Below are 25,147 nucleotides of genomic sequence, written 5' to 3'. Positions count from 1 at the left end.
CATAAGACTGCAACTCATGTTTGAGAAAACCGCCTTATAAGCTTAGAGAAAAAAATCACTAAGCCCTGTGAAAAATTCCAAGTAATTATTTTATATTTCAAGTTAGAGTTTTTTTTGTCAAATTTCTAATATAGCTTGTGTTTTGACATCATGAAAAATCCCCTTTATTTTTTGACTTTTAACCGACCTATGGTTGAAACAAGGTGTAGAAATGTTGTTTCTAGGTTCCCCAAAAAATTCCAAAGTTTTGGTGAGAAACAGGACACTAAAGTGTCCTCAAGACACTTTAGTGTCCAATTACAGAACTAGTGTTAAAGCATTAAAAACCATCTCTTTGGCCTCTAGCTTGACTAGCATAGAGTTTGATTTTAGAATTAGGAATTGCTCCATGAGAAGCATCATTTGAATTGAGATTTAGTCATAGGAATGACCATTCTTTGGGGGAGAGAGAGATATACATAAAAAAATATCCTAAATTAAGCATAAATGTAAACTTTATGTGATTAATCATTAAGGTGCATTAGAGAGCTTCATTTGCATTGCAAAACCATTTAATTGAATACTTCTCAAGCTTGAGAGGGGTTGAGAAGTGAAAAACATTTAGAAAATTAAGAAAAAAGCTCTCACTCGAGGCCTCGCCCACGGATATCTGGACAAGAGGCTAATTACCCGGTTCTTTCAAAACCGAACCCAAAAAAACTTTCCTTGCCCAAAAGCACGGGCGATTCCTGAAAAGATGCAGGGGGGAAGAGAGCTTGAGCTCTTGCAAGCACACACACACACTCACAAAACCCTAATAGAGAACACACAAGGTGAGAGGCTGAAAATCTTCTTCTTCTCTACTCAACACTCAACACACCATATACAAGAATAAGAGTACTCACAATATGAAAGGTACTCAACCAAATACATACACGGGTTCTCTATAGTGTGAACCTGACTAAATGAGCTGGCGCTATAACTATGCCAGTCTCTAGAATGGCTGTCATACAGCCTGTCATCCCACTGGCCGCATATCACCCAAGATCTCACCAACCATGCCAATGGTGTAAGTGTGGGGCCTATCCCCCAGGCAGGTCATCAGTGTCCACCGCCTCACTAGACGAGCTCCATGATGACCCCTGGATCGAAGTCATTTTTAGCAATTTTTAGGGTTAAATAGGGTTAATTGTGGTTATTTTAGGTGCATTTTCATGGTATTTGAAAGCATGTGTGTGGAATGTCATGGTATTTGCATGCATCATGATGGTCGATGTTGTCCATTGGTGTAAGCAATTGCATGGGAATGGTGATGATTAATATTATTTTGTACATAAAGAGGAGGTTGTATGTAAGTGGGTAGAGAGAAGAGAGAGATCGAGGGGAAGAGAACGAGGGTTAGGATGGTTAGGTGGGAACACAAATTTGTAGACCTTAATGTGGTTATAAATGAAAAAAATTCCAAATTAAAAAATGGAGGGGTGGGTAGTTTTATCACCCGTTGGTACCTTCTTGAGAGAATAGAAGAGAGAGAAAGAAAACGTTTTTTTCTTTCTGGCTGGCGTGGAGAACACGAGGAGGAGGAGGAGGAGGAGGAGGTAAAGAAAGAAGAGAAAGAAGGAAGAAGGTTTGACTATATTTTTTCTCTTTAATGGTAGGTAACAGCTTGGAAGTGCTTAAGAACTCTAGTGGAAGGAACTTTTCTTCCTTATTCCTGGGTTATAATGACCATAATAGTCTCGATTTTCATGATGAGCCTGGGGAGGGTTTTCAAATCATTGCCTTTGAAAAATGATGAAAAAAAAAGAGAAGAAAAAAATAGGAAGGAAGAAAAATAAAAATTCAAATGTATGTATGTGGTATATGTGGTCTATCGCCTTAATGGTTCTTGGTAGGTGAGGAGAGTCATGTTGGCAGGGTTGTCAGTACTCTAAACCGATGCCTTGGGCTGTTTTGGGATAGCCATCGCCATGTGAGCTTGGTAGGTTCTTGGAGTCAACCCAGCCGGGTGGCAAGGTCTGAGAATCGCAGCCTAGTTTCATATGGGGTGGTTGCCATTGTGGTGTGCATTTGGTTCCCAAAAAAAAAAAATCAAAAGAGAAAAAAAATTTGAAACGAGAAAGGCATGGTTCTGATATAAGGGAATTTCAATCAGGCAATGACTTCCATGGTTAGTTGTGCTACTATTGTCTTTATGAAATATGGAAGTGAGTGGAAGGTAGTTTTCCTAGAGTTTTGTAGTTATGGATGGGTTGTTTCCTAATTGTTAAAGTGGAAATATTATAGACATAGTGAGGATATTGTGGTAGTTGCTAATTTTTACTGTTTTTTGGGATTTGATGTTTGCTTAATAAACCTTTTGGTTTATCTATTGGTTAGTGTTATATAAGTCTTGTAGTGGTGTTTGCAACTTGGATTTTAATTCACTCATTTATGTGTGCTGATGTGAAGGCGTTGAAGGTTTGTTTTTGTTTTTGTTTGTTTGTTTGGTACGGTATAATTCTAGTGTATGGTTGGTGATTGTTGCAGAGTGATGAAGTGGAGATGTGATGCTAGGCAGTGACGGTGAAGAAGTTAAGTGTGGGGGAAGCTGTGAAGTGAAGTTGCTGCTGTGTTCGCGAGGACGCTCACATTTCAGTGTGGGGGGAATGATGACCCCTGGATCGAAGTCATTTTTAGTAATTTTTAGGGTTAAATAGGGTTAATTGTGGTTATTTTAGGTGCATTTTCATGGTATTTGAAAGCATATGTGTGTGGAATGTCATGGTATTTGCATGCATCATGATGGTCGATGTTGTCCATTGGTGTAAGCAATTGCATGGGAATGGTGACGATTAATATTATTTTGTACATAAAGAGGAGGTTGTATGTAAGTGGGTAGAGAGAAGAGAGAGATCGAGGGGAAGAGAACGAGGGTTAGGATGGTTAGGTGGGAACACAAATTTGTAGACCTTAATGTGGTTATAAATGAAAAAAATTCTAAATTAAAAAATGGAGGGGTGGGTAGTTTTAGCACCCGTTGGTACCTTCTTGAGAGAATAGAAGAGAGAGAAAGAAAACGTTTTTTTCTTTCTGGCTGGCGTGGAGAACACGAGGAGGAGGAGGAGAAGGAGGAGGTAAAGAAAGAAGAGAAAGAAGGAAGAAGGTAAAGAAAGAAGAGAAAGAAAGAAGAGAAAGAAAGAAGAAAAAGAAGAGAGTTCATGAGAATAATGAGTAGAGAGAGAGAAGAAAGAAAGAAAGAGTTTTGAAGTGTGAAAGAGAGAGAGTGAAGAGTGGAGTGAAGTGAAGATTAGCCAAATGTTGAATGCAGTGATGCTGTTGCAGATTGACTGAAACGTGGAAGTGTTGGAAATATCGGTTCTTTTGCATTAAACTATTGGAAACAATTTACACAAAACCATTTTGATATTAAATTTCTTTATTCAGTTTAAAATGAAGAAGTTGTGTCTTGATAATATGTTGGGTCGTAGTAGTTTGTTCTTTTCCATTTGTGTGTTTGTGTGGGTGTGTGTGAATAAAACATTGTAAATTATTTCATACAAAAGATGTCTTTTCGGTGTGTGTTTCTAGGATTTAGGCTGAGTGTGGTTGTTATTTAGGACGCACTCACTGTTTTAGTGGGTATTTAGTGCGTTGGACTAGAGAGTAGGAAGGCAAGTCACTCGATATCTCAACACTCCGCCTCGAGCTCAACTCCATCTCATGTACACCAAGCGAAGCCCTGAATCTGCGGAGCTTCTCTGTACCCAATGCTTTGGTGAAGATGTCAGCTACCTGATCCTCTGTGCTGACATAAACAAGGTCAAGATCTTCTGCCAAGACCTTCTCTCTGACGAAGTGGTAGTGGACCTCTATGTACTTCGTACGAGCATGAAAGACTGGGTTCCTGGCCAACTGTATACTGCTAATGTTGTCACAGAAAATGACAACTTGTCTATCCACTGATAGAGCCAAATCTGCAAGTAGCTTCCTCAACCAAGCTACCTCACATGCTGCCATAGCAGCTCCTCTGTACTCGGCCTCTGTACTCGATAGAGCAACCGTAGGCCGCTTCTTGCTGCTCCAAGTCACAGCAGCAGTCCCCAAAGAAAACATGAATCCACTGGTAGATCTTCTATCTGAGATACTACCAGCCCAATCAGCATCTCTGTACCCATGTACACATATCTCTGTCCCAGTCTCATAGAATAGTCCACAATGTAAAGTAGACCTCACATACCTCAGTATGCGTCTCACTGCATCCAAATGCGGTTTCCGTGGAACCTGCATAAACTGACTCACCAACTCAACAACATAGCTCAAATCTGGTCTGGTGATCGTCATATAGATCAAACTTCCTACTATGCGCCTATACATAGTAGGATCCTCCAAGATCTCTCCTGAATCTGCACTCAACTTGCCATTCTGATCCAATGGCACAGAAATAGGCTTACAGCCTGTCATACCATACTTGGACAACATGTCCAAGCCATACTGTCTCTGCAGTAATCCAATACCATGTGGTGACCTAATCACCTCAATGCCCAAGAAATATCTGAGCTCCCCCAGATCCTTCATCTCAAACTTCTGTCTAAGCAAGATCTTTACATCAAAGATCTCTGCATCATGGTCCCCCATAATGATCAAGTCATCTACATAGATGACAACAAGCACAACTCCTCTATGACCATGTCTCACATACAGCGAGAAATCTGCATTGGCTACATGAAAGCCAATAGTGACAAGATATTCAGAAATCTTGTCAAACCATGCTCTTGGTGCTTGCTTTAAGCCATACAAGGCTTTCTTCAACCTGCAAACATGCTCGGGGTGACCCACATCCTCATAACGAGGTGGTTGCAACATATACACCTCTTCTTGTTGCAAATCCCCATGCAAGAATGCATTCTTCACATCCATCTGATGTAAAGACCATTGCTTTGATGCAGCCACTGCTATCACAACTCTCACTGTTGCCATCTTGGCAACTGGGCTGAAAGTTTCCTCATAATCAATGCCATATGTCTGCGCATATCCTTTGGCTACCAATCTAGCCTTGTACCTGTTTATGCTTCCATCACTGTTATGTTTTACTTTGTACACCCACTTGCATCCAATGGCTTTCTTGCCTTCAGGCAATTGCACTAAATCCCAAGTTTCATTTCCATATAGTGCATCCATCTCCTCATCCATAGCTTTCTCCCAACACACATTTCCAACAGCCTCATCAATGCATCCATCTCCTCATCCATAGCTTTCTCCCAACACACATTTCCAACAGCCTCATCAATGCATGTGGGCTCAACAACCTGCACAACCTTTGCCATATATGCATAGTGATGTGCCACATAACCATCATATGTAAATCTCTGCACAGGGTTTTTCACTCTCCCAGATCGTCGCAGCTTCTCATTCATGGCTTCCATAGCAGGACTCCAACTGCAGCCATACATGATGTAACGGCCAACCCTAACCCTTATCCTACTGATATCCAAGGTGCGTCTCTCATCGGCGATCACCCAATCCCTTTATCCTTAATATATGGTGCCGACAAGCCCGGCCCATGACTCAGAATATTTAAATTAATGACGTAAAATATAGTACGTCCGCCATGGGTTAACATGCCCCCCTTCCTGATGTAGATTCCGTCCTCGGAAGCTATGGTATGGTAAGCTCGAGAGGGTTGTTGTGGTAGACCGTCTGCAAAATAGGGAAGTAGAGTGAAAGTATGCTAGAATTCAAAAGATATAAAGTGTAGAAATTCAAGCATGTTAGACCACAATGGATGTTGCGATGAGAACTTAGTTTAAGGGTCACATGAATGAGCTAGTGTAGTAAATTAACAGGAGTTTAAAATTATTGAAAGTAAATCAAGAGTAAGCAAGGTGTCAAAGGTTAATCAAGGTTTATAACTGGCCTAAGTCAAGGAAAATAACCAAGCTTAATAAGTAAACAGATGACCACACTGTGTCTACTCTAAGAACAAGTTAATACCACAAGCCTTGGGACACAAGAAACATCAGAGTTACAGGAGCTTTTTGCCTCTCTTTTTTTTTGTTTTTTTTTTTTGCACGTGACAATTTTACACACAATGGCGACCTTCCTAAGGCAAAACTAACATCGATCCTGGTACCATGTTTAACACAAGGCATTATCCAGGAATCTATTAGCTCACTTTAGGCAAGGCTACCCCCTACCAACCAAGGCATCGGTTTGGAGTAGAATACTCCTCGCCTACCAAGTATCAATAAGGCGATAGGCCAACATTAAAGCACATCATAGACTTGTATTGCCATTTATTGTAGGCTTTTTTTTTAAATCTATTTCTTTTGATCCTCGCTCCTGAACTATATTTGTCTTGCATCCTTTCGACAAAGGGGTAATAGCTATGTCCTAGAGGTCAACACACACATGGCCAGGTGTCAAACATTAAGATGGTTTTACCCTAGACCTAAGACGATCGTATTCCAAGGTTAACTAAAGACGTCATGCTACCTAGGAATATTTCCAATAAAGTTAAGCTCATTAATGATTTACACTAGCATGCAAGCAACTTCAAAAACTAAGTAGTACATTGACAATTTCCATGTGGTCATGCATTATAGTTTATGCAATTGATTGAACAGTAAAAACAAAAGAGAGTGGGTATGGAAGAATTACACCTGTAATTGGAGATCTCCTTGATTTGACGAGACAGCTTGCAATTTGATGTAGATATATTTTGATGAACGTTGCGGCAATCTTTGGACTTGGAAGCGAACCCACCTCAAACTTTTGAACTTGTACAATCAACTAACAAGCACTATACCTCGAGAGGCACATCAGTGTGAAAATTTCAAGACTTGTTTAAGGAATCTGAACTAGAAAAAACTTGAAAACGCTAACCTACCTACCAGTCACCACACTACTACTGAGGATACGGTAAGAGGATGTTGTAGAGTCCTGGCTCTAGCCCTAAGGCTAAGCCTCTATCCGCATCATCCAAACAAATAAAGTCAACCTCAGTAGTGCCATGAGTTTCATCTGTCCATTCATCATTGTCAGATATTTCCTTTTCATTTTCCCATCCACATAGACTCATCAAGAATGTAACCATGCGAGGATAGTCATCTTGTGGAAAAGGAAAGCATTGGGCTATCGGGGATATGTCCTCTATGGAGTAGGGGTCAGTCATGGTCAATAGGCGAATTAGCCATTCTAATTCCTCAACATTTTCCTCTCTGGCTAATACATCTATATGATCCCATTCAGTTTCAATTACAGGATAGCACATGTGAAATATCTGAGAAAGGTACAGATGATACCTCTCATCAAAGGCGGGAGTGGATGAAGTGTATGATGATCGTGCATCTGCCATATCTGCAAACACAGATATAGCATCAGTAGGTTTGTGAGACAGGTCAATCTAGTTCTTGATTGTATACGGATATTTATCCTCTTTTTGTGCTCTTGCTCTTTTTACTATTTTTTATTTTTCTTTTTTTTTAAATGTATGAAGCTATATATTTACATCCCCTTGAATTTGGCAATTACATGGTCAGGGGAGAAGGTTATAAGGAGGAAGCATTAGAATGTTGAGCGTGAGTACATGCTCCCCCTTTCCTTGGGTAGATCATATTATTTGCAATGATGTTGCAGCCTCTTGGAACCAATTTGTCCAGCGGGTCATAGGTTGTGATGTGGGCAGATAGCTTTTTATGACCCTTGTGGCCACATCCAATTGTAGAGATGGTAGTGTACGCTCCCATTGACGAATGGAGGAAATGGTTTCCGACGATACTATTACAAGGGGAGACGTAGACTCATCGTTGGTTTTTTGTTGGGTGTTGACAAGAGTAGGTATAGAGCATGTAGAAACTTCTATATCAGCGTGTGCCTGGCATGAGGAGCTAGAAGCTTCGTGTGGCTCCCCCCTTCCTGAGCTAGGTGGTAATGATCGATATCGTTTGGGAATCCAAACTAACTCTGGAAGAAGTGGTGTGGAGCACTCTATTACCTTTCCCTTACCACGGTCTTGAATTGTCATTGGGGTGGCAACAATTGGTTTACAAGGTTTTATAGGTGATGTAGAGGGATTCAACTTATGTTTAGGGACCCAAATCTGGTCATTCCCCTCGTAGTACCCTTGGGCTACTAATAATTTTTTAGGGATCCATCGCGATGTTACATTGCCCTTTCTCGGGTGGGTAGCTACTTTCCTTTTACGAGGCTTCTTGGTGGCTGAACGAGATTGAGCAGGGAAAGTAGCTGTTAACGAAGCTTTGGGGACCCATTGGTATGTACTCTTTGGCATAGTAAGCGAAGCTTTAGGGACCACTTTGCCTGTTTCCACTCTTGGCGTTGAAGCATTAGAGGGGTGGCAAACAATCAAAGATGGTTTTGCCACTGGACTTGGTGATTTTTTGTTATCCATCATTTTGTCCAGAGTGGATGGCTTAGGAGCGAGATTTTGAGCGGTCAGACCTAGTGTTGGTTCTTGCGTCGTGACTCGTCTGGTTGCCCAATCGATATTGCATTTGGTGGCCATCATCCATTTGCACCCTAAGTTTACAGTCCCTTCCATGGTACCAGCAGGCATAACCAAAAAGCTTTGAATTATGGTTCCCTTGTCATAAGCAACCGGAGTGTGCAGAATTCCTGAGACAGGGGTTTTCTTCTTGTTGATTCCTTGAACTTGGATAGAGCTCTTGGATAAAGGTGGTTTTCCCAGTTGACACCACACGCCATATGATAGCAAATTGTGTTGAGCTCCTGTATCCAATAATGCATTATACAGCACCTCCCCGTAAGGACTCTGTAACTCAATTGGGTATCTTAGAGGTGGGTCAGATTCCAGTGCATCCTCTTCTGCTTCCTCGAAAAATACTTGCGTAATTCCCAAGTTGGCTTCTCGTTGTCTCCTAGCACGCTGTTGACGTTCTTTGGCTTCGACTCTTGCTTGTATCTTTTTAAGCTCAGCCTGTTCTTTAGCTGCCTTCTTTTGATGGATTGCATGTAACTCCTCTTGGCTCAGGGGGTCATAGTATCTTTTGAATTTACTCCCATTAAGGAATCCAATGGTTTCAACTCCGTCGAGAGTTTCCACTCTGATGGTACCTTGCGGGGTAATTTCACATACTCTATATGGTCCCTTACCAGCATATTTGAGTTTCTTCTTTTCGTTTCGCACTCCATACATCAGGACTTTATCCCCAACCTTGATGTCCTTGTCCTTGAGGTGGCGATCAAACCATTTTTTCCTTCTATCCTTCTCCACAAGGGCATTGTACACAGCCAATTGTCTTTCTTCATTTAGCCGCTCAAGGATATACAGACGCTCTGCTAAGGGATTACCATCCCAACCCTCTTGACTAGCAACACGAAGACTTGGAATGACAAATTCCCACGGCATGACTGCTTCTTGGCCATATACCATTTTGAATGGTGTGCAATTAATAGCCACTTTGTACGCAGTACGATAGGCCCATAAAGCTGTCGTAAGTTTTAGATCCCAATCCGTGCGATGAGCTTCAACTGTCTTTGTCAAAACAGAGATTAATGTCTTGTTTGTACTCTCGGCTTGGCCATTCGCTTGCGGATAGTAAGGAGTAGATTTATGATGGGATATCATGAAATTTGTTGTGAGCTCCTTAATCACTTCATTTATAAAATGCGTACCATTGTCGCTCACAAGTTCAAAAGGACAACCGAAGCGTGTGATTATATTTTCAAAGAGGAACTTGGCTGTTGTCCTCGCATCTGCCTTACGTGTCGCTTTCGCTTCAGCCCATTTGGTCATATAGTCAGTGGCCACAATAATATAGCGATATTGTGTGTTTCGGGCCGCTGGACTAATTGGACCTACAAAGTCTAAACCCCACTTTTCAAATGGTTGGTTTACTTTGATCGGATGTAGGGGCATCTGATCTTTCCTCTGGGGTTTCTTATATCGTTGGCATTCATCGCAACCCTTCACAAAGAGTGATGCGTCTTGGAACATAGTGGGCCACCAATACCCTGATTGTAAGATCTTTCGCGCAGTTAAGTCGCCTGAGAAGTGACCACCGGCTACGCCCATATGTGCCTCTTGCAAAATGTATAGATACTCATCCTCTCGGGCACAACGCCTAAGAACGTCATCCTTTCCTCTTTTATAAAGAGTCCCGACTATCAGGCAATAGGGTTCGCATTCTTTGATTAGCTTTCGAGCTAGATCTTTACGAAGCTCCTTGGGTGGAAAGCCATTAACCAAAAAGTTAACAATCTTCTCACTCCATTCAGGCATTGTCTCCACCATGAACAGGGAAGTGTCAGGTAAGTCATCATCAACCCCCATAGGAGCCTCACCATTAGGTATGCGAGACAAATGATCAGCCATAACATGTTTTTTGCCAGGTCTCACAACAACAGTGAAATCAAACTCAAGAAGAATCAATAGCCATCGTGTGATTCTTCCTGTGGAGCATGGTTTGTTTACCAGATACAACAATGCTTGATGATCCACATAGAAAACAAACTTGGTGGCAAGGAGGTAATAACGAAATTTCCTTACTGCATATATCATTGCCAACCCTTCTCGCTCTGTAGTGGTGTAGTTCATCTCAGCATCGTTCAACTGGCGACTGGAAAAGCTAATGGGGTAGTCTAGCTTATGTTCTCCAGGTTGAGTTAACACACACCCAATAGCAAAGTTTGATGCATCAATATGCACATGGAAGAGTAAATCCCAGTTAGGCATTCTCAAGATTGGAGCACTCGCCAAGGCCTTCTTTAATAGCTCATAGGCACGGTCACATTCTTCGGTCCAAATAAACTCGATGAGAAGCTTATACAATGGTCGAGCTATCTCGGCGAAGAATAGAATAAACCTTCGATAATAACCAACGTGGCCCATAAAGCGTTGGACTCCCTTGTAGTTGGTGGGTGGGGGTAATTCCAGAATGACCTTGATTTTACTCTCGTCAGTGGAAATCCCATTTTTGGACACTATATGTCCTAAGATAACTCCGTGTTTAACCCAGAATTGGCATTTGAAAGGATTCAATGAGATGCGATATAATCTACACCTTTCAAATATTTTTCGTAAACACATCAAGTGCTCGTCCCAAGAGGAATGAACACAAAGATCGTCTAAGAAAGCTTCACAGAAGTCCCTTAGATATTCCTTAAAGGCCGTGTTTATCAATCGTTGGAATGTTGCAGGTGCATTGGTCAAGCCAAAAGCCATGACGCGAAAGGCAAACACTCCAAACTCCGTGATAAATGCTGTTTTAGCTTGGTCCTCGACTACAATTGTGATCTGATTGTAACCCGAGTACCCATCTAAAAAGCTATATGCCTCCTTGCCTGCCACTCTTTCAAGCACATGTTCAGAATACGGCAAGGGGTAATGATCCCTTCTGGTGGCTGCATTAACCTTTTTGAGATCAACGCACACTCTGAGTTTCCCATTCTTCTTTGGTACGATGACTATCGGAGAAACCCATTCTGAGTGCTCAATTGGGTATATGAATCCACATTTTACCAGCTTTTCAATTTCCTCTTGTACAATCTTTGCATACTTAGGATTCATTGGGTAGGGACGTTGCTGGACTGGTTTAGCAGTGCTAATCATTGGAATCGTGTGTTGCACCACCGAGGGTGGGACACCCTTCATATCATGATATGTCCAGGCAAATATGTCCTTGAATTCTTTAAGAAGCTTCGTAAGTGCAGCTTCTTCCGCCTTGGTGAGGTCTTGAGCAATAAAAACTGGTTTAGACTCCTCACCCGGATCTGCTAAGTCTATCTCCTTAACTACCGCAGGGCCATCGTAGACACCGCTACTCCCATTGGTAGGCGTTCGTTGGGCTTTTGTGTAGACTACTTTACGTTCCCCTGTGGTGAATGATTTGAAATGCTCGGGTGCGGGGTGTAAGTCTACTGGTTCTTGTTGTGCCAGGCTTTTTTCTTTCAATTCCGCTTCCTTTTGTTGTTGAGCCAACTCTTGGTTTTGCCGCCTTCTTGCAGTACGACTTAGTTTCGGCTTCTCTTCGATTTCTAATTGGGCGACGTCATGAGGTTGCGGAATACACCACATGACACTTTGGAGGTATTGTCCCCAATTATCCGCTATCTTTCGATGAGCATCAATGGCTCCTACATAACTAAGCCATTCTGCAGTGGATCTTTCCTTGTTTATTGCAGTGCATACATTAGCTCGATAGCGTTGGCGCTTATGTTTCGTTTTCTTCTTACCAAGTTTTTGATTTTTGTTTCTATCAGATTCGGACTCACTTGGTCAATCTTCACTTTCGGATGAACTGCAGGAGGCCACTGTCCTAGGCGTTGAGCACCTTGCTTCCACATTTGGGTGAATATTTGATTCATTTTTCCCATCAGGCTTAGGGTCAGTTTCTTCTTGAGATTCATACTCAGAGTTGCATTGGTCAGAGTCTTCGCTACTTTCAGTGTCGGTGGAGTTTGCCACGTTCTCGCCATCAGCAGGAGTCAAGTGCATAACACCTATCATGTTTATTGGCACTAACGGTGGCATATCTTGCCCCTCAGGTGTTACCCAACTTGTGCCTCTATTTCCCCATGTGTCTATGGTTGTCGCTAAGTGTACCCAATCCACGTTATCCGACTCAGTCATACCCGGTAGGACATCCATGTAAGGAGAATCCTTCCCATCATCAGTCTCTTTTTTGCATGTATAGCAATACCTTAATGGGGCAGAGTGAACAGTGGTATCCGATCGATTATCAATGATAACCTTGCTTCCTAGAGGATGCGCACGACCATTCTCAAGATCAACTCGAATGACAGAGTCCTGGAATTGTAGATAGACATGGTTTTTCGACCAGTCATGCACCATTTGTGCTTCCCTCATGAAAGGACGTCCTAAGATCATTTGATATGACATAGGATGCTTGGAGAAATCCATTACAATGAAGGTATGTTTTACCTTGTATCCCAGGACCTTGATCTTAAGGTCCCTTAACATTCCAATAGGTTTAGCAATAGTTCCGTTTGCCATCTTAACCACTATGTTTGTGACTTCGAGGTGAGGTCTTCCCATAGATTCCCAACAGTTTTTAGTCACAATGCTCACTCCAGCACCACCATCAAGGATTCCCTTTAGAGTTAATCCCTTGGTAGTAATGGGGAGGGTGGCATTAGATTCGTCCCCTTCAAAGTACTGTCCCAACTTGTTCACGGGTATTTCAACGACCGAATCTTCATCTAGGTTGGGTTGTAGATCCCAATGTTCCTCCTCATTTTGAAGCGTGTCGGCTCTATCCATATTTGCAAATTGTGGTAGCCCCGCCTTTAGTTCTCCATTGAGAAATGCCCGAAGAGCTAAGAATAGCTCAGGATCTCCGTATAATTTAGATATGATCGTGGTTCTGATCGCAGAGGACATGAAATCCATTAGCTTGGACACATTCAATGGTACTTTTCGAGATATCGCTCCTTGACTAGGAACTGGTGAAGATGGAATCACTTCCTCTTCAATGGGGTCAGGCATTCCCTCACTAAACATTCTTTCCAGCAAGAAGGGTGTTTGCCCACTTCCGGATGTCCTATCCTCACTTTCTTCCCGAATGATACTCGGTATAGCTAACGGTTTATGGTTCCGGTGAGGCTGAACTTGCGTAGGAAACACTGTATCTGGAATTTTGATTTTTCTCGAGTTTGGTTCCAGTTCTCTTTGTGTTTCTTCCACCAAACCCCTTAAGTGTTGCACTTGTTCAATCTCCTCAACTGGGTTTGGGTAAGTTCCAATCTTTTTCTTGAGGGTTTTTGGCCCACGTGGCTTGTCTTGGGGAGTCTCAGTCAGTTTGGGTGGTCGAGAGGGCATTAACTGACTTGGTTGTGGGGCCGAGGAAGTTTCCTTCTGTTTCCCCTTATTTATGTACTCGCTTGATTCTCCTTCATTGAGCTCCCGTGTGGGTTCCTCCCTTAAGGTAGTGGCTTTGGTCCCCATGGTTTCTATTGAATCAGAATCATCTTCAGGATCATTCATATACACGGGGTCGTCTCCTGTCCCTATGTTAGTCTTTGAACTGGGCTTGGAGCTCGTGGCATTAAGCGATCTCTTTCGCCGTGTTTTCTTTTTCTTTGCCTGAGCGATTGATGCAGTATCCCTCTCTTCAAGAATGTAGTTTTGATTTTGAAGCATTGACCGTGTAACTACATTCGCGGGTACAACGGGTATGGTTCCTCGTGCTTGGTTAGTGACCTCAACCAAATTCAATGGCGTAATCTTGGGTGCATTAGGATTATGTGGATATTGAGCGATCAAATGATCTATGCCACAACGATTACATGTAAGTACCGGCATTCCCGATGTGCTCTCTTGATTTGGTTGCACTTGAGTAGCGATCTTCTGTAGCCTATTAGGGCACTCCGCTACACGATGCGGTCCACCACAATCATAGCATTGAAGAGGTGGTCTCCTCGCCATGGTATTAAGGTTTTGCCCTCTTGTGGCAAGAGCAGCCGCTTGATATACAGGCTTGACTTGCCCGAAATGATCCTCCATGTAGTACTGGGGAATCATTTCAAACGTATCAATCCCGTATGGAGCAGTAGGGTCTATCTCCTCTTCATAATCCCCACATGCACTATGTGACTCACAACCCATCTGGTTTACAGGGGTAATCCTTGGATGTGGAGGTTGTGGTCCTAGCACTGGCGGTGGTAACGGCACAGACTGGACTACATTCGGATTCCTTGGAACTATGTGCTGTGACGGTTGCTCGATAGGTTGTGCAGGCATTAGCGCGGGTACTTGAGGTGTGTTTGACCAAGCTAGTGGTGCCTGGTTTGCCAACATTCGCTTAAGTGTTAGGCAATCTTTAGATTGATGGCCATACTTACCACATGCATTGCAATTCCCATTGAATTTGACTCTGAATGTGGGACATTCACTCGTGCTATGTGGTCCTAAGCACACCGAACACCATTGTTGCTCTCTTCTTGGGTACATATGGCTATTCTGAGGAGCTCGATTACCCCTAAAGTATTCTTGGAGAGTCTTAGTAAGGTCGGTCATAGACATTTCAGATATCTTGGGCTCCTTGGCAATAGGTTTCGCCGTCATTGGCTCGTGCCCAGATACTTGCGAACTAACGGATTTTGTTTCTGAAGACACCTTTTTACCTGCAATCATCAAGTTGTCTTCTAACTGGATTGCATTGGTAGTGACTGCTTCCCACGTTGTAAGACCTCTAATGACTAGGCCATTGTAAATGTCCTCGTGGCGCAATCCTCGGATGAATCTATCGAGGAGTTGGTTGTTATTGAAGCGTTCATCGGGAGTGCAGCGAGAATTTAGATGCTTCAATCGACTTATAAAGTCTCTCACTGACTCCCCTTCCTCGCGTTCAGCTTTTTGGAGTTGAGATGCTACCCCCCAAAGCACACCCTCGCGTATGTATTCTTTCAAGAACAATCTCTTGAGAGTGGGGTAGTGAGTGCGCTCTTCAACCCTTAAGGTTCGATACCAATCTCCGGCCTTCCCACTCAAGGTTAAGCCTAAAGCTTTACACTTATGCAGCTCATTGTGCTCTTCCAAGGAATCACACACGTGTTCAAAGACTTCAATGTGCTTCCTAACATCCTCGTTACCACTGAAGTTTTGAGTGAGCTTAGCCACTTGTACTGCCTTGCTTCTAGGTTCTCTCTCAGGAATACCCCGCATGTTTTCTGCAATGGATCGTCCGATCGTCTGAGCAAATGCTGCGAGATCACCTAAGTGAGCAGGCATAGTTGGTGAAGGCACTTCTGGGATAGCCTGGCTGATAGGAGTTGGCGTTGGTCTGAGTAGGTTGGCAAATGACATAGGATATGAAATGTGACTAGGCCTAGCTCCCCTTGGATAATGGTTATGATAAGGCGGTCGTGGAGCATACGCCATTGGCATACTAAGAGGCGTAGGAGCTACCTGAGCATGAGTAGCGATAGGTACATAGGGTCGATAGGCACTGGCACGCACTGTTGTAGGTACTGTTCCACTAGGTAGTGGTGTCGTACTAACTACAGCGGTAACAGGTGCACTTTCAGCTATGCTCATCATTGGGGTAGGCATTGCGGATTCCCTAATGGAAAGTTGAGCCAAGGTTGGAAAGCTAAAGTTACTACTCGTGGGCTCAACCTGCATTGAGACTCCAGGCGAAACAACATATGAAGGGTCTATGGGACTCACCGAGGGAGTCTCCAATTGTGATAGGGTTGGTTGTTTGGCCTTGCCCGTATCCAAAAACCTCATAGGGCCAGTGGAAACTAGGTTCACTCCCCTATTTTGCCTCTCAATTTGGATAATTCTATGAATCACCTCACATATCATGTGTTGTTGCTCCTCTAGATTAGTGGCGCTAGATGTAGATCGTAGGACTTCTAACCAACCTACATGGTATGTGTAACCTGTGTATAGGTCAGTTAGAGTCTCTGTGTGTAGATCATATTCCCAATTTTCATTGAGAAATATCCCATCTAGACTTGGTGTACCAAATGGTTCTCTTGAAGTGGACGCAATGTCACTTCTTATGGATTGGCTTCTAGGGACCTCTACTTTAGGAACAGCATCGGAATGTGGTAGCTCAGTAGGGCCCTCATTAAACGAAGTGGGTAGAATATCCACATGGACACTCTTTGGGAGGGTAGGGTCTACATAAGATGTGAATGGCGAATCTACTACCCCTCCCTCCTTATTTACTTCGCTTGTCGCATGTTCAGAGCGTGTAGCTCTACTAAAGGTCTCTATTAGACGACTAAACATGCTAGATTCGGGTTGTGGGGCCCACACTGGCATGTTTTGGCTTGTCTCCTCAGGATTCTTGGTAGGGTGCCCTTCCATGGCTTCTGAGTCAGAGGACGAGTCACTATCCACTATTCGTGGATCTTGGGTTGCACTCCCTTGGGTTCCAGCCGAAGGCCAAGATGCCAACGTGGAGGGATGGTGTGAGCCTGCGTAGACTGAAACGCTTTCTAGTGGCTCAGGCTCTAGTACCCGACCGAAACGTAGATGCATGTGACGTGGGTACCCTACGTGCGTTGTAACTACCCTTGAAACTCACACAAGTGGTTTCTTAGGTGTTTTGCACCCCGTTTTTACTTGTTTTTGTGTTGTTTTTAAATTATTTTTAACTCGTTTTTGACCCCCTTACTTACGGTTGAACTTGGACTAGGGCGTGTGATAGCTCGAAACGAGCGTATCGTTCAAAGGGTCCTAGTGTGCTTTACAGCACCGTGTTCGCCTATCTAGAGCTCCTGTAGTCCTCAAAACAGTCCGTTTCCTTTGGGGGGAAGGGGCAAAAGCCTATTTGCTTGTGGAGGAAAGGGTGAGGGCTTTATCCCACATGCTCACTTTACTCCTTGGGGAGTGGGCTACATATAGAGCACGACTTCCCATAAGCTCTCACTTGAGAGAAAGCTATGGAGGCTCACTCTCCTATATATATATATCAAAAGATCGAGACCGAGGCCGGGGCCGTGGCCGTGGGTCGTGGGTCAATTGGGGTTCTTTCTTTTCAAAAAATTTTTCTCCAATTAGAAAAGCTTTCCTCTCCACACGTTTGGTTCTTTTTTTGAAAATAAAATTTAATTTTTTATTTTTTATTTTTTATAGTTTTTTATTTTTTATTTTCTGTTTTTTTTGTGGGATAAGTTTTCTAGGGTTTCCTTAGGGTTCAACCTTGGCCGCGGCGCAGTTCGCACACACAGCACAGATTTGGGGATTCAGAAATCCCTCTCACACGCAGAAACCAGATAACAGAATGCACGCCCACACGCGGAGTGAAAATATAACAAAAGAAACGAAAATACAACAGACAAATTGCAGAAACAGATTGCAAAACACAGAAACACATTAACAACAAACACAGTTGCTTTCCTACAGTGCAGATTAAACTTCACGCAGCAGCCGAGCTGCAAACTGGAGCTTGGTGCAGGGCAACTCCCCGGCAGCGACGCCAAAAATGTGCGCTTTTGTCGCACAGGTCGTAGCTGGGGACTTGCCAGACACCGTATGCGAGCCACGAATGGCTGCAAGCATACAACCAGGGAAGGAAGCTCAAACAGAATGCCAAAGGGTGTGTCACTCACCGCTCAACCGCCGCCTTGAAGGATTCCCGCGTCGCAGCCGTGAAGGAGGAGCCGCCGTCGCCGCTCTACCGCCTCTCCGCCGCCGCCGTGCCGCTACACAGTGCTCGATCGCTCTCTCACTCACTCTCTCTCTCTCTCACAAACGCAGGAGAAGGAAACCAAAGAGATAAGGCAAGAGCACTCTTGTATTCACAACACATGAGAATGAGGAGTTTAGGGTTACATTTGACTCTTATAGGTGACTTGGCCGTTCACACTTGGGCGCCCATACATGGCCGGCCAACCCTAACCCTTATCCTACTGATATCCAAGGTGCGCCTCTCATCGGCGATCACCCAATCCCTTTATCCTTAATATATGGTGCCGACAAGCCCGGCCCATGACTCAGAATATTTAAATTAATGACGTAAAATATAGTACGTCCGCCATGGGTTAACACTCAGCAACTCCATTTTGCTGCGGAGTGTATCTGCATGTAAACTGTCTCCGAATACCATTCTTCTTCAAATATTCAGAGAACTCATTGGAGAAATACTCTCCCCCTCCATCTGACCTTAGGCACTTTACATATTTCCATGTTTGCTTTTCAACCAAAACTCTGAAATTCTGAAAGTGAGTGAACACCTCACTCTTCTCCTTCATGAAATATACCCACACTTTCCTTGTGTGGTCATCAATGAAAGTCACATAATACCTACAGCCTCCCATACCAAACACACAATTTTACCAGAAACTGCACTCTGGTTTTTCTGCACAAACTGCTGTATTTTCTGCACAGCGGTACTGTAGTACTCTCAAATGTCACAATCAGTGACTTCAATGTGCATACATACACCCAATGGCAACTATAGACCTCTTTGCAGCACCCACAGTGTCTGCACAGTCAATCTGTCTTCCTGCAGTTCTTAAAACAGAGTTCTGCAGAGAATCGATGACTTGCCCGCAGTGCTCGAAATCGTCTGCTTTCTGAAAAACGGAGGTCCAGACGCGCCCGAAACGCGTTTTCGGCCCAAAAAATTTATACTCCCGCGAAGAAAGCTCCTCAATCAGAGATCGTTGCCGGTGCCTCCTGTAGAGCTCCCGACAAGGGTGTAGTCACCAACACAAATAGGGAAGAGTAGTTGTAGCTCTTACCCTTGTACCGCTTCCTGTGGTTCTCCTGCTTGCAGCTCAGCCCTTAGCACGAACCAAGCTCTGATACCATGAAAAGATGCAGGGGGGGAGAGAGCTTGAGCTCTTGCAAGCACACACACACACTCACAAAACCCTAATAGAGAACACACAAGGTGAGAGGCTAAAAATCTTCTTCTTCTCTACTCAACACTCAACACACCATATACAAGAATAAGAGTACTCACAATATGAAAGGTACTCAACCAAATACATACACGGGTTCTCTATAGTGTGAACCCGACTAAATGAGCTGGCGCTATAACTATGCCAGTCTCTAGAATGGCTGTCATACAGCCTGTCATCCCACTGGCCGCATATCACCCAAGATCTCACCAACCATGCCAGTGGTGTAAGTTTGGGGCCTATCCCCCAGGCGGGTCATCAGTGTCCACCGCCTCACTAGACGAGCTCGATATCTCAACAATTCCTCCATGGGACATTTTTTTTCTAACGTAGTCAAGGTCATCACTAACCAAACTGATTCGACTGAACCCATAAGTCACATGGTCACATCAAAGAAAAGACTTACACTTGGATCATAGAGACCAACGCTTTTTTCCTCATTGAGAGGCACAGCCGTTGATTCTTTTCCATAGAACAAGGACTGTTCGGGATTTACTTCATCTATTGTACCATAATAGAATTGAGTCTCATTTTAGGGATCTATCGGTCCCATGGGTTAGCCAACCACCCAACCACTGTAGTGATAGAATCCCTTTAGGAATTTCGTTATGTTTTGTCCCGGGTACCAGGGAAAAGAGTTCCCAGGCCCCCTAGCCGGCGCTTCATGCAAACTTCAAGATAGTCACACCACTTACACACCCAATATGAAATTGCCTGTTTCACAGATTCAACTAACTTTAAATCAATCTTTTAATAAAATCATAGTATCATTGATAATAATCCTCCAAAATATGCGGTTGATTTCTAGTTTTCGATCATTCCTTCATTGGTGTACCTATGGCATCATTGGCAACCAGAACGCTCACCACCTGTCCACTCAGGGGCCTTTTCAATAGTTCCTAGCTCATAGTACCTGGAAATATATTCACTTATAAAAATCAAGATGGACTCTTCGTTGAAGATCAGCAAGATCAACCAACAGATCCATACACTACAAGACAATGCTGCCATACACGCGTTTCATACACGCGATAAATTACGAACGCGTGTATGGTCGCGCTTGTATTTGAATAGAATCGAGCGCGTGTATTTTAGCATTTAAGTTCGCGTGTATATTTGCATTTATCAACGCGTGTATAAACGCGTTTATATACACGCAGTAATACACGCATAAATACACGATAATATTTACGGGGTAATACTCGCTATTATACACGGAAAAATACACGCCACTGTACACGGATTAATACACGCATGGCAGAGAAAAACTGAAAAAAAACTGAATTCCTTAACAAAATTAAAAACTATTTTCCTTAAACCATCTCATAGTACATTATAGTATACATCATTACACAATCCCACTACATGCATTTACAACAATGAAATATATTCAAAAATAAATCATGCATATGAGATGATAGAAATGTCATCAATTTAGAACATACAGTGACGGATTGGTTAGGGTTCGATCTCATCTTCAATAAGATCCATCCTTGTCAAACGATCAACATCAATATCCATTTGATCAATTGGTAAGGCTACAATTTAATTTATTCCACTATCGATATTCTGTACTCCATTGATAATGGTATCGATGTCCTGATCATCCTCATCAACATCACCATCATCCTCAATGGTAGGGTCATTCTCATGATCATGAGAAATGGCATGCTCATCCTCATTATCACGATCATCTCTTATTTCTTGATCATCGATCACAACATCTTCAATGGCATGTTCGACGTCATCTTCATTGCGGCTTGTTACATCCTCCATATGCTCCATATCAGTGAATGTATTATACATCACTTTGGAACGTGGTGCAATAGGGATGACGTACCACCATTTGATGTCATGCACCATTGGTAGATAGATAACCTACTCAAATACACACATTACAGTAATTAATTAGCATATCAAAAGTCAAGGGGTACGCGAGCTTAGATATATATGTACATGAAACACATTAGTAAAAAAATGCATACCTGCTCACATTGTTGTGGCAATACAAGCCTATCTTTCTTTGTTTGCCAGAACTTTGTAGAGTCAATAGTTACATATCCACTTGCATGGCGTTTTATCGTTGCATCAGGCCCTTTTTCCACCACGTTCATTTGCCATTTGACATCCAAAACATACACAAAGAAGCGACGAAAGTCAAGCCTAAATATGTCTTGGATTATGCCACAATAATCATCCATTTTTCCATTAGCTCCCTCAAAGCTACTAATGACACCGCAATCTTGTGTATTTCTCTTTTCATCAATTCTTTGTGTTCGAAAATGCTTGCCTTCACACCATACAGCATTGAACATAGTGCACTGGACCAAAATAGAAGCAATATTTGTGTAAGCAATGTGAATAAATATTAAAAGCAAATCACTTACAACTAATGCAAAACATTAGTTCTATGTACCTTTGACATGCATCCTCGTGCATACTCCCATTCTTCCGCCGTGATATGCAGCCCCTCGTCGCTCTCTGCTCTCTCCATTTCCTCATGCAACCAATCAACATGGATATCATTCGGAAGTGTTGCTAGATGCTTAGGGTACGCCTTCCGAGAGCCATGTTGCCTCCGAAAGAGAGCTCTTTCTGCTTGCCTTTTTGTCTTTGCATCCTCATATCTTGTAACCCATCTGCTCATCACATCACTATTAAGGATACTAACGAAGGGCCACAAACAGGACATGCATGTTTACCCGATGTTTTCAAACCTGTTAAAATATAAATAAAAGTTAGAATAATAAAGTCAAACCGTCTAATTAATATATATAGCCAATAGTAATAGAGTAGGGAGGTAATTAGAATTCTTACCAGAACAATCGCTGTATCCTGGAAAGTCATGCATTGTCCACATCAACACTGCTTTTAAGTCGAAGTGTCGAGAGGAGGGAGGCCTACTAATGTCCACCACTGCAACACCTCTCCATAGTTCCTCCAACTCATCAATCAGTGGTTCAAGATAAACATCCATATGCTTGACTTTATGTTTCCCTGGAATTAGAAGGGATAACATAAGATGTCCCTTCTTGATCGCCATTGATGGTGGAAGGTTATAATTCACTAGCACAACTGGCCACACGCTGTATGCGGTGCTTTTGAAACCAAATGGATTCACTCCATCCATACCCAGGCCAAGTCTCAAGTTTCTGGGCTCTGTTTTAAAGCTGGGCCACTCATCTTCAATATGCTTCCAAGCAGGAGTGTCTGCGGGAATTCTCCACATGCCATCATCCGATCGATGTGAGGAATGCCATGACATGAGCTCTGCTATGGATTTGCACTTGAACATGTGTTTGATGCGAGGAATTATAGGAAAGTGTCGCAAGACTTTACGAGGTACATCAAAACTCTTCATATCTGTTCTGTACCTTGCTTCACCACAAGTGGGACATGTCAGAGCCTCCTTATGCATCCCACGAAAGAGAATGCAATCATTGATGCATGCATGTATTTTATCATAATCCAGTCCTCCAAGAGATGTCACATAGCGCCTCGCTATGTCTCTTGAGGTGGGCAGTCTATTTTCCTTTGGAAGCATGTTTGACAATAGCCTGCATCCAATATCATCAATTATAATTAGTCTTAAATCCTAAACCTTAAACCACTAATTCAAATTTATAAGTTAGAATGCTTACTTCAACAATGCGTCAAGACTTGCATTGCTCCATCCATAAACTGTTTGTATATTAAGTAGTTCAAGGGAAGCACGTAAAACTGAGAATGTGCACCCTTCAAACACCGGTGTCGATGAAGCTTTATAAAGATGCTCTTGTTCCATATCATCGTCGTCCATACCTTTGGGATCATCCTTAAAAAGATTCCGCACCATATCATCAAGCACCTCCTCTTCCACAACTTCGTGGGGTGCAGGGCTATTGTCGTCCCTTTCCCACTCATCTCTGACAATAGATCCCGAAGCTCCAGCATCATCTCGTCGACGCTTTACGTGCTCTCGTCGCGCGTAGGGTACCATGTTAGGGTGTGGTACTGCATCCTGCTTCAATTTATCAAATTATATGTTACAACTCTATTAATTTAATTTGGATACCATGAGTCATTTGAATACCATCAATTTACATCTACTCACCTCTAAACCTGTTTGATTCCATTCTCCATACATGGAGATGTGATTCAAGGTAATTCGACGTGCTCGTACAATGCATCCTTGACATCGATTACACATACATTTGATCCGTTGTCCCAACCACACATCGCGATTACGATGACGCATTGTCTCATCTTCCCCAGAACTGCTTGAAGAGGTTGATGACATCCTGTGTACAAACCAGAAAACACAAACTCATTATATATTTTTAATGAAAGCACAAAATCGCGTGTATTCACGCGGCTATCTCCTAAAACTTGCGTGTATAAACGCGGGTACTTCCTAAAAAACGCGTGTATTCACGCGGCTAATTTCTGCAAAACGCGTGTATAAACGCAGCTAAAATCATGAACACGCGAATATACCTGCGTTCATAAACGCGAACATAAACGCGGCGGCATATTTAAACTAAAAATAGCCCACCTTCCCCAAATATAGATTTTGAACTTAGAAATCAACAGTGCATGCGTTTTCGCCTGTTTTCGCCTCTTCCAACAGCAAGGAGGGAGCAGAGAAAGGAGCACACACACGGGAGAAGGAGGGAGCAGAGAAGGAGCAGAGAGGACTCACTTTTTCAGAGGTGAGTCACTTTGTCCTGTGCCTTGTCTCTTTTGTCAGATTTGTTTACTTTGCTCTTTGCTCTTTGGGTTTGTCTTTTTGCACACGATTGGGTTGCTGCATCCTGACAGGGGCGACAATGGCTGGTCCTTTTATAAGGACATTCTGTCTTTGTCGGGGGGTCGGTCTTTTCGAGAAATTTTTTTCGCAGGTCGCGTGTACGAACGCGTGTAGAAGCGCGTGTAACCTGTCTGCAGAGTTTTTTCACGCGTATATACACGCGTTTTTTGCCGGGTGTATACACGCGTTTTTTGACGGGTGTATACACGCGTTTCTGCAGACAGAAAACTGCGGCGTTTCAGATTTCATGGTTTGCAGGCAATTGACTTGTGTAATGACAATGTGTGAGTCAAGAGACAGCCCATGATGTACATGATGATGTTTGTTGCAGGTTCTTTATGGATATTCCAGGTTCTTCATCCGATCCATTTGCGTATAGCAATTGGTTGATGGAGATGATGAATCACTTTGGGCGCCAACCTGGTCCGGTTGAGCTTACAGAGTATATGTATGCCCATCCCCCTCCTTCCCTGCCTGGTGTCTATACCCCTACCGCGAGTATCCACCAGGGCACTCCAGTGCCGTCTATTCCTCCGAGTCCGACGAGACGGCATGCAGCTTCTCCTCTTCCACGTCCACCGAGGAGACATACCTCGTCCCAGACACACTCACGTACACCCTCACAGCCACCATCACGTGCTCCCTCAGAGCCACCGTCACATCAGGGCTCACAGCCACCGTCACGTAGACAATCCCCCAGTCGTGACTCCACCCGCAGCAGTAGGAAGAGTGGGAGTGGAGGATGCGGCGGGTGCTTTGGTGGGGGAGGTGGGGGAGGTGGGGGAGGTAGTAGGGCACGGGGTGAGAGAGGAGATAGAGGGAGAAGAGTTAGAGGAGACAGTTTAGAAGAGGAGGAGATGAGAGAGATGGAGAGAGTGGTTTGCTATGATGTGACGGATAGGGGCGGGATAGTGATGGATGCGAGGGGGAGGGAGGTAATGGAGTACATGCGTGGGGTAGTATCAAACTCATATAGAAATTGTTTTATTAAATTTAAAGATCAAAATAGCCGATTAGTTGGGGAGGTGATAGAGG

At 43.3% G+C, this 25,147-nt stretch overlaps 1 protein-coding gene across 1 annotated transcript in view; it reads right to left on the bottom strand.

Annotated features, from left to right (window-relative positions):
• Window positions 1-21,549, bottom strand: part of LOC147625998 (uncharacterized) — a 101,566-nt gene extending 80,017 nt beyond the window's left edge. Inside the window, exons 1-2 of the mRNA XM_086817772.1 lie at window positions 21,309-21,549; window positions 20,996-21,201 (exon numbers count right to left, since the gene is read on the bottom strand). Of these exons, the coding sequence (XP_086673898.1) occupies window positions 20,996-21,201; window positions 21,309-21,524 (422 nt within the window). The 5' untranslated portion in view covers window positions 21,525-21,549. The remainder of the gene's footprint in view (window positions 1-20,995; window positions 21,202-21,308) is intronic.
• Window positions 21,550-25,147: the final 3,598 nt, after the last annotated feature.

The sequence above is a fragment of the Cibotium barometz genome, chromosome 23 (genome assembly GCF_041138505.1).
Source record: "Cibotium barometz isolate CiBa-2024 chromosome 23, ASM4113850v1, whole genome shotgun sequence".
In the NCBI taxonomy this organism is placed as follows: Eukaryota; Viridiplantae; Streptophyta; class Polypodiopsida; order Cyatheales; family Cibotiaceae; genus Cibotium; species Cibotium barometz.
This window is presented reverse-complemented; position numbering and strand designations above follow the sequence as displayed.